General features: G+C 47.4%; 2 protein-coding genes across 5 annotated transcripts in view; one reads left to right on the plus strand and one right to left on the minus strand.

Moving 5' to 3' along the window:
- The first annotated feature begins 3,463 nt into the window (after positions 1-3,463).
- On the plus strand, positions 3,464-6,169 carry LOC103385684 (prothymosin alpha). Its single transcript, XM_008319646.3, has 5 exons — positions 3,464-3,682; positions 4,256-4,342; positions 4,762-4,825; positions 5,088-5,170; positions 5,281-6,169. Exons 1-5 carry the CDS (start codon positions 3,632-3,634, stop codon positions 5,353-5,355), a joined length of 360 nt encoding a protein of 119 aa, XP_008317868.1. The 5' UTR covers positions 3,464-3,631; the 3' UTR covers positions 5,356-6,169.
- Positions 6,011-10,439, minus strand: part of slc45a1 (solute carrier family 45 member 1) — a 26,782-nt gene continuing 22,353 nt past the window's right edge. For 2 of the 4 annotated variants that reach the window (XM_008319643.3, XM_008319644.3), the window contains exons 5-9: positions 9,175-10,046; positions 8,933-9,086; positions 8,662-8,838; positions 8,372-8,577; positions 6,011-8,152 (exon numbers count right to left, since the gene is read on the minus strand). In XM_008319643.3, coding sequence (XP_008317865.1) covers positions 7,880-8,152; positions 8,372-8,577; positions 8,662-8,838; positions 8,933-9,086; positions 9,175-10,046 — 1,682 coding nt within the window. In that variant the 3' untranslated portion in view covers positions 6,011-7,879. The remainder of the gene's footprint in view (positions 8,153-8,371; positions 8,578-8,661; positions 8,839-8,932; positions 9,087-9,174; positions 10,047-10,439) is intronic. The other 2 variants (XR_003051157.1, XM_008319645.3) reach the window with 2 other exon arrangements.

The following is a 10,439-nucleotide window of genomic DNA, read 5'->3' on the forward strand; positions in this document are numbered from 1 at the left end:
CCTCTTCAGTTAGTCAAGCAGGGGGGGGGAGGGGGGAGGGGGGGGGGGGAAAGTAGAAGGAGGGTGAGGAGGACGGGGGAGGAGGACGGGGGAGGAGCAAAGCAGCAAGAATTACTGGAAATTTCCACTTTTCTTGAGTTGCAGGGGCGGAGCTAAGAGGTGGAACACAGGAGCTGGAGTTGAAGTTCTGAACTAAGACGACATAGAAACTGTGGGTTGTGGCCGTGTTGGGGACGCTCTCTCCTCATATCATTATTATCTGATTCACTTCTGTAAGGCACTTCCTGTGTCCACTAACCCTCAGATCACAGTGGGTGGAAAACCAAGTCTGTTCTGTTAGTGAATTTGTTTTGCACTTTTACACAGTACACACTGAGCCACTGTCTTCATGTGTGGCTCAAACATGGGGTCGCTGTTTTTCCTTCTCGTTGTGTGTGGTACAGTGGCTCAGTGGAGTGAACTACATCAGTGAAATCAAACTACAGCAACATGGATCAAATTCAGAGTAAATATGTACTGAGTTGAAGATGTGGCCAAAGCCCAGGCTGGAGGCCCACTCTGGAGGCCCACTCTGGAGGCCCACTCTGGAGGCCCGAGGCCCACTCCCGCTCTGGAGGCCCACTCTGGAGGCCCACTCTGGAGGCCCACTCTGGAGGCCCACTCTGGTCTTTAAACCTAGGACTGATTTTCACTTGTGTCCAGAGTTAAATCTCCAACTGTGTCAAACACTCACTTCCTGTTTATCCCAGGTTTCCTTTTCAAATTAAAATGAATAGGATGTTAAAGGCAGTGTGAGTCCATTTAATTACAATGGTAATTAACATTGTAATTACCATTGTTTTGTCATGCCGAAAACAATGTTAAAATCCAATGCATTTTCATGTAGATTCATGGCTCTGGTCTTTGTACTTTGACTGAATGGAACCAGCGTTAGTGCTGAACTGGTCACTGGTTCCTGCAGCTCCTCGTTAGCCTCATCATCACTGATGAACTGTATGGTTCACAGAGCCATCATTTGAGCCACATGTTTGGCCGACTGCTGATTGGACAGAAGAGTCCCAGTGAGAAGTTAATTGTGTGTTGTCTCCTCACTCTGCAGACGTTCACCACGTTGCTGTTCAAAACAAAGGAGCTCAGATGCCCCCCCCACCAATTATCAGGACCCTTCCCCCGCTTAATCCTGACCTCTGCTCTTCAACGGACCTCACGTTGCTCTACCCCCGAGCAGGGACATTCCACAGGTCAACTGGCTCCTTTGTCTGCACCTCCTTCTGTTTCTTCTCCTGCGTGTCCTGCGACCTGGAGGAGCAGCAGTTACTGAGAAGTTTCCTCACAGACTTTTGATTTCCTCTCCAACACAAAGACACTTTTATTTGATGTGGTTTTAAAAACCAAGGCTGTAATTAAAGAGACAGTTTTCCAGAAAGTTCCATGAATGGATTTGATGAAAATTGAATCTCATTCCCAACATTTTCCCTGGCAGCCATGTTCTCCTGGAACGGATCGGTGCAGACGCTGAACGAGGCAGGCGTAGGAAAAAAGTCACAGGAAATGATCTCACTTGACCCGTCCATCTCACTGCTCCCATTTTCCAGCTACAGAAAAAAGTGTGTGATGCCTTCTTTGGGTCTGGACATGGTCCACACAGGGTCAGGGACCAGGGTCAGGGACCAGGGTCAGGGACCAGGGTCAAGGACCAGGGTCAGGGACCAGGGTCCACATCCTGAGAGAACCAGCCACAGGAGACACGACAACGTTGATGAGAAGTAATGGAAGATAAAGATGAGGCAGGTATTAGTTTTTCTTCTTCTTCTTCTTCCAGTGTGACAACAGCACTGACCCTCCCCCGACTCCCCCTGCTGGACAGCGTTGGTTCCTACCAGTCAGTCAGAGGCTGGTGAAGTACCAACGTTAGAGCCGTGTGTGTACTTTAGATCAGAGTATTGAGAGTGTGTTGATTCATTGATCTGTGATGAACTCTAACCATGTGACCGGACCATGTGCAGGACTAGTGTTGGGGTCTCAGAGACCGCAAGAGCAGAGAAGTGTCACTTCCTGTGGTTTAACAGTCAATGAAGGAGAAACAGAGAGAGAGAGAGTTCACCAGAGGGGAAGAAAAACTGCAAAATAATACCTGAATATACACAGACATCAACCAAATACTCTGTAGTATAAATACTCTGTAGTACAAATACAATAGTGTTTAATTTATTACTACATTATCTTAAAGCAGAGTTCGACGGCAGAGACAGGAGATCAGAATCCAACAAAAGAATATGTAGTTAAACCTGAAAAAACCAGAGAACCAGAGAACCAGAGGACCGGAGGACCAGAGAACCAGAGGACCAGAGGACCAGAGGACCAGAGAACTAGAGAACCAGAGAACCAGAGAACCAAAGGACCAGAGAACCAGAGGACCAGAGAACCAGAGAACCAGAGGACCAGAGGACCAGAGAACTAGAGAACCAGAGAACCAGAGAACCAAAGGACCAGAGAACCAGAGGACCAGAGGACCAGAGAACTAGAGAACCAGAGAACCAGAGAACCAGAGGACCTGCAGATAATGGAGGAGAACCTGAGAACATACAGAACCTCCATGGATCAAACAGATTCATGACTTTTTTTTATTTTAATTCTCCTCTCAGGTTAGTCCAGTTCTGGTTTTCCTTCTTTGTGCTCCATTAGTAACTCCTTATGTCATTTGTTGTATTACTGCCACCTACAGGGGGTTCTTTAACTACTTCATTTACAGATAGACATTTACCAGTTGTCTGTAAATGATTGACAACGTGTTCGAATACGAACGGAACTGTCTCTACTGACAAACAAACACCATAAACTTCCTCTTAAAAAGTAAAGAGTTTGCTTTACTTTACAGTTTATCTTTGTTCATCTGTGAATGAACTGACGTCATGGCAGAGATTTCAGAGTTTGAGTTCCATTTGTGTAATTACAATTGTTTCGATGTGTCTAAATACTCGTTTTACTTTCAACTCGATACAGTTGAAAGTAAAACAAGCACAATTCGTTACAGGAGTTAAATTTAGAAAGTAGGCGTGGCCTCGAGCTCACCACGTCTTTTTTGTAATTTGACACCGCATCTGTACTAAGAAAGGGAGCTCAGACAAAAGAATCAAAAATCTGTGCACCCGTGTTGATTAAAAAAAATGATTGAACCCGTCATTAAAAAGTAATTTATTTTCAGCCCCATCGATTTTAAACCTTCAACAACAGGACGTTTCTTCAGTTCATTGTTTAAAATGCAGCTTAAACCCAAGTGATGGATATTTGGGTAGAAAGAACAGAGCACAGCGGTTAAAAAACAATTGACCAATCAACGGAGGAACAGCGAGAGGGTGGGACATATGGTGGAGATGGACCTGCCAGTCATCCAATAGAACACGGCTCTGGTCGAGTTTGTCCAATGGCGTTCGTGATCGACGCACTGTACGCAACCAGAGCCGACTTCCAACGAGGTCGAGAGAAAAGCCGAGTCCGGCAGACATCATTTCTCCCTTGGCGTCTGTGGATTATACACGCGGAGCAACGAGCTTAATTATTAACAAAAATATTTATTTCACTAACAGATTTATTAATATTATTATTGCCTTAATTCCTCAAAACACCTATAATGGCCGACACAGCTGTTGACACGACCGCTACCTCTGAGGTTACAACCAAGGTGTGTTGATTATGTTCTGGGTACTGTCTGTGGAACTGATAGATTTGTGGAACTTTTAAAGTGTTTCAAACATTTGTTTGTATTATCACTAAGTCAAACTAAGCTCATGTTTATTTCAGTGAGTTTTGCAGCGAAGGTTAATGTCCGCATTACTTTGACTAAGTACAATTGTAACTGGAGGAAAATGTTTTTTTTAACGAATTGACTTTAAAAAAAATATATTCCTGTCGAAATTGCGTTAAATATTGCGTTCGAATATCTTGCATGTTTGTAAAATTGTCTGTATTTGTGGCGCGGTTTGTCCAAAAAAAATGAAGTCGATGAGCAGACAAAGCGGTAGAGACGCTACAACTGGTGGGCGGGAAGTCAGAGCTACGACAAACGTACACGTTCTGCTGTGATTCTTCATTAATACTGACTTCAACATGTAATAATTACACCCTCGCCACGATGTTCAGCCGGTTTTTAAATATTTTTAACTAAATTCCTCAAATGCAAATGTACTCCACATAATGTTAACGCAGTTCTTTGTGAATAAAGTCATTAGTCGTCTAACGTGCTTTTATTTTGTAGGAGCTGAAGGAGAAGAAAGAAGTAGAAGTGGAGAAGGAGAAGGAGGAGAAGACCGAGAACGGGGACAGCGCACCTGCCAACGGCACAGTGAGTTAAAGAGCTCAGCCTCATGGCCTTTTGTCTTTGCAGCCGTCATCATGCAGGTGTCGCTGCACCGCCCTCCCCTTCTGTTCAGCTGCTCTGCTCTGCTCTGCTCTGCTCTCTGAGCTTTGTTTGGGTTGTGGAAGTGGCACAGATGTTAGTCAGTCAGAGCAGGCAGACAGCCGAGCCTTTGGACGCCTCCCTGGTTTTTTTTTTTTTTTCTTTGAGGTTTCCCAGAGAGAGTGGTGGCTAATCCTCAGGGGAGGTAATGAGAGCCTCACACAACTGCCTCATTCAGAGCCTCCCCTGGGGATTGTGTCGACGTGAGGTTGTGGGAGGATTATTTCAGCTATGTTGTGATTTGAATGTGGATGTCCTTTTAAACCAGCGCTGGTCTGGACTGACAATCATCGCTCTTTGTTCAGAACGGTGCAGATCACAGCGACAAAGTGGAAGAGGCAGCAGAGGAGGAACAGAAGAATGGAGATGGTATGTTGATCATTTTATGTCAAGTACAAATATTCCAAACCACCATTAACTCTGTGTGTGTGTGTGTGTGTGCGTGTGCGCGCCGTCATTTCCTGTGTAGCAGCAACGTTCTTTTGTGACTTCATGTTGTTTTTTGTCCAATTCCACATTTCTCCAGATTAATATTAAAGATAAGTTTTTTGTCCAATTCCACATTTCTCCAAATTTCTCCAGATTAATATTAAAGATACAGTTTATGAAGGTGACAACTCTTTACTTACAGATAAAGCAGAGGAGGCGCCCCCTGCTGAGGAGACTGATGCACAGCCTGAGAAGCGTGCGGCTGAGGAGGAGGAGGAGGAGGAGGTGTGTGAACTGCTTTACATTGTTTGTTTGTTTTTTTGCCTCTGATTCCCAGTTCTGTTGTGGTGTGACTGGTCTAGACTGAACCTGAACCTTGACTCTGTCTTGAACAGGAGAAAGTGGACGTGAAGAAACAGAAGACGGAGGAGAATGGAGACTCTAAAGAGACAGAAGTGGTGGAGGCCTGAGCCTGTGCTCGGCCTGTTTGCAGCTCTGTCTTACCGCCTGGTCAACATCATTCTGTAGAGCTTGTGCTTTTTTGTCCTTGAGAGGTTTTTTTTGTTGCCATGCTATCACACTGCACTGGAGTCCTGAAACATAGTGGCCCTGCATCCTTTTTTATGAAATATTATTTATTGGTCTTTAAAATGAGCTTTTTTTTTCTACCTGTACAATTTGGGCCACAGTAAGAGATCTGTTTTCTTTTGTAAGGTTTTATATCACGTTAATGTTAGAAGCACAGCCTCTACGTTGGTGCTGACCAGATGATTCATTCACACCGGCAGCTGCTGACCTCAACGGTTGACCTCACGTTGACCTCTCAGATTCACCATAAGGACCAAAGATAAGTTTTAAGCAGGGGCTAATAGACAGTTGTCTGCTTTTTGGTTGAGGCTAATTTTTTTTGCTGAGCTTTGTTGTTAATTCTTGGCGTAGCTGCCCATTAGCATAACAGATGGTGTAAACGGGGTGCGGGGCCTCCATCATAAAGGTGTTAGACTCTTTCACCGAGCCAGGGTTTTGGAAACGTTAATTAACCCCTCTTAAACCTTAAAGCTTTGGTCATTTGTTCTTGTATGCATTCCACGCAGGTCTGTACCATTTATACTTTGTGGTGTTTTGTTTAGTTTTTTTTTTTTTATGTTTACGATGAGTTCTGTTATGGCGGAGTGGCCCGGTTTTTGTGTCCAAGACCCCCTCTTCAGAACCAGAATGACATCCGGTTACTCCAGCCACTGCTTTGTATATTCTGATAAACAAATAAATTGTCTTTTTACTTAAGTTGACTGAGTGTGTGCTCCGTTACTGACATCGCGGTGCCATTTCAGACCGCGGTTGTGGGTGGATGACGTCATCTGACCTCATTTTTCATAACATGGAAAGCTACAGGAATAGTCTCACTTGGTAATGGAAAAGAGTAAGACAAGATTAATGGGAAGCGATCCTGTGTCCTACAGCTCCCCCGTGTGGTATAATGACTGTAGTGTCAAATACTGCAAGTAGCAATGAAAACAGAGTCTAAAGTGGCAAAAAAAATGACTTTAGTTTTTGAATGAACCCTGAATAAAAGCTTTAACAGTACCACTGCTAATACTGAGCAGAAGGTGGGATTATATATTCTTGTTTTTTTTGGTTTTTTTTGCAAGCAAGCTGCAACAGCATGGTTAATAGAATTAGCAGTTTCCTCAGAAACATTAGCACGTCAGTCCAGTTATCCTGCTGAGTCAGCAGGTAAGTCCAGCACCGTGGAGGTGGAGCACTCCATGACGAGACCGCCAACGTCACAATAAAAAGGTCAAAGCGGTAAAGGAGTTCATCTGGTCACGTGATGTCAGCATTGACAGAGACCGCCTTAGACAGGCGCCCTGACGACCTCAGTATTTGGTGCTGGTTCTACTAACCCCCCCCTCCGGCTCTTCCTCCCCTGTGGTCCAGCCGGGGGGGCGTGGGGGGGGGGTTACCCACAGTTCACATGAATCTTCTCTCAGTTTCCTGTTCTTCTGTTTTGTTCCATTTGCTGATTCACACCCCAGTTTCAACTTCTCCTCTTCCTGATAATGACAAGAATGACTGTCATTATAACAATGGCACGGCCGCAGGAGAGCGGGCGCTCGCTGAGCTGCCCATGGCTTAGTGAGGCTCCAGACAGATTTTGCCACCAGTACACATTTCTCTGTGATTTGGAAGGTTTTGTAAAGATGTGTCTATGTGTGTCGTCTTGACTGTCTGTGAATGAGGAGCTGCGTTAGCTTCCACCACCACTGGAGGAGCTGCGTTAGCTTCCACCTCCACTGGAGGAGCTGCGTTAGCTTCCACCACCACTGGATGTTGGACAAATGTGTCTGTTCTCAATTGCAATGAAACAGTGTGAAGACCTTAAAGCGCTAAAGGAAATCTGCACTGGTACTGGTCAGCTTGGTGTTTGGTGTCTGGACTCAAATGAACTAAGAACCGTTTACAGATCTCAGAGAAACAGGCAGGTCGACAGGAATCCTCGCCGTTTGACCAAAGAAACAACAACGACGACACGGTGGTGGACCAACCACACGACAGCTCATGCACAACGTTACAACTGAAGATGTGGTGATGAGCTTCTCTGTGTCAAACATGAGGAAGACATGATGAGGCCACAAACAAAGACACACACACACACACACACACACACACATTCAAGCTGTTTAATACAAAGAGTAATGCATGAGCACACACACTGTATGAACACACACCGGTCATGTGTTTGGAGCAGTGGCCAATGGCTGCCTGGCTCTGAGAGGAGCCTACAGTGACACCTATGGTTGTGCAGTACAGTGTGCGGCAGGATGTGTCGGAGCGTTTGTCCCGTCAGTGCTGGGGGGGGAGAGGGGGGGGTGTCAATACACTCAGGCACTAAGTGACAGCACTTTCTGTTTAGTGTGTGTGTGTGTGTGTGTGTGTGTGTGTGCATGCTGTGAGCAAATATGAGATGAAGGAAATGATGAGACTTTTTCTTTGCTAAATGTGCACCAACAGTGGCTGGGTCTCGCTATCAGGGGGCTCACCCTCAGGTGGGGGCAGATGGTAGACCACGCAGAGAGAGGAGTACAGGCAGCCCACGAAAGACATCAGGCTGGCAAAGTACATCACTCCCTGGGCCCCGCCCACCAGTGAGGTCAAAGGTCCCATGGCCACCGAGACCAGGATCTGAGCCAGGAAGTACTGGCAGCTGAGCAGAGAGATGTCCACCCCCATCCCTCGCCTGGTCCCTTCTTCTGAGGAGCCACAAAACTGAGGAAGGAAAACGAAAAACGCTGGATCAGTCTGAAAACTAGGGACATCCCATGGTATCAGTTTGGACAATATCGGCAAACAGTTAACATCGGACATCGCTGGTCATCACGCTTCAGGTCAAGTGTCACGTTTGTAGTCGATTAATATTTCAAATGTCTGTTCTCCCCCCGGCTGTGGTCTGTGGTCTGTGGTCTGTGGTCTGGGTTAGGGTCTCACCTGGGGGCTCTGGTAGTATTCACAGAGCAGAGAGTAAGGCAGCGTGCACAGAGAGGAGAACAGCACCCCGTAGGTGACGCAGAGGGACAGCACCACGTAGAGGTTGGTGGACAGCGTGGCCAGACCTGTGCCCAGACCAAACGCCAGGTAGGCAAAAAAATAGAGAGTGCGGAGAGAGAAGCGCTCCTCCAGCTTCTCCAGTATGGCTGGACGTGAGGAGGAAACAGAGGAAAGACACGACGTTAGAACCACCGCTGAGAAGGAAACCAGCGCCCAGTCGAACGCTTTACCTGAGTAGAACGCAGCACTGAATGCATAGATGCACATGCCCCAGCAGCCCATGCTGACCCCAGCATTGTAACGCTGATAGGCCTCAGAGTCATGGGGGGCTTTGGGGTCTCCTTTGAACACAACCTCCCCCATGAAATCCGTGTAGAAGAGCAGCATGCCTTCGAAGGACAGCCAGCCTGCAGCAGAGGGAGCATACAGGAGAGGGCGCTGTGGGAAACCCTGCTGATTCTGACAACTCTGAATTTAAATGGAAATGATTTTTTTTCTCACCCAAAAAATGATTAGTGCATAAACTCCGCAGGGAAGGAGGCATCCTGTAGATGGCGATACACAGAAGCTTCATGGACATCTGGGATTCTCCCGTCTCCACGTTCTCACTCAGGTCGCTCTCGTAGCGCACGCCGTTGAGCAGAATGTTTGCGACCTTTAGTTGGACAATAAAAGAAGAGCGTTGGACATGCGGCCGTGGACACTCACTCAACACATCTGGACATTTTTAAACCACGAGGCACCTGCTGGCTGAAGGTGACGGTTCTCCTGCGTCCGTTCTCCAGACCAACCACCTGTGCTGCCGTGGGTTCCTCCATCAGGGCCAGACTTTGGGGTCTCTTCAGGATGCCAGCTGCGGAGCCTCGCTGTGATCCTGCAGTTCCTGGTGTGACCTGAGAGGCTTCGTGAGTTCGTGTCTCTCCCTCTGGCTGTGACGCTCCTGCATCCCCATCTTCACCAGCAGGGGGAGCCACCACATCAGCCTGAACCTCCACTACAGGATGGTTCCCCGTCCCCTCAGGCAGAGGAGAGTCCCCTGGTGGTAGGGCACCAGTGGTGGAGTTTGGCACCGGGGCCTGTGGGCTCTGCTGACCGGTGTAGCAGTCTATGAGAACACTGTCTATGTACGAGGTTCCTAAGGAGGAGGCGAACTCATTGATGCCTGTCAGGGAGCTGTCTCTGCTTATAAAGCTGCCGTACTTAGGGGTCAAAGGGCTCAGGGGGGAGATGGGGCTGCTGAGGCCGGCACACAGGCACGCACTGGCGCTGCAGGAATGGGCCAGAGGGTCGGCTGGGTGGGATTTAGAGAAGTTATAGCTGTAAAGGCCGTCATCGTCTTCTTCATCCAGCCCCAGGTTTGATCCAGGGGCGACAGGGGGGGAGAGAGGAAGGGGGAGGCTGGGGCTTTTCAGATGGTTTTTGCTGGCGTTCTTGTTTGTCTGACTCTTTGGTATGGGTCGTTCTGGGATACTGACCAGAGTCATGGCTGTGGCGAAGACCAAGGTCACACTGGTAAACATGTATATGACCCTCAGCTGACCCCCCATTGACCTCCCGAACTTTGTCTGGTCCCAGTTGATGCCCCCCACGATGTAGCCAAATCCACCGCCCAGTCCTGTAGGACAGAGTGCACACTGAATATGACACAGTACAGTACAGGACAGTACAGTACAGTTCAGTACAGTCCAGTACAGTCCCGTCCACTACAGTACAGTACAGTACAGTTCAGTACAGTCCAGTACAGTCCCGTCCACTACAGTACAGTACAGTACAGTTCAGTACAGTCCAGTACAGTCCCGTCCACTACAGTACAGTACAGTACAGTACAGTACAGTACAGTACAGTCCAGTACAGTCCAGTCCACTACAGTACAGTACAGTACAGTCCAGTACAGTACAGTCCACTACAGTACAGTACAGTACAGTTCAGTACAGTCCAGTACAGTCCCGTCCACTACAGTACAGTACAGTACAGTACAGTCCAGTCCACTCCAGTACAGTCCAGTCCA

This window comes from Cynoglossus semilaevis, chromosome 11 (assembly GCF_000523025.1).
Source record: "Cynoglossus semilaevis isolate Cse_v1.0 chromosome 11, Cse_v1.0, whole genome shotgun sequence".
Lineage (NCBI taxonomy): Eukaryota > Metazoa > Chordata > Actinopteri > Pleuronectiformes > Cynoglossidae > Cynoglossus > Cynoglossus semilaevis.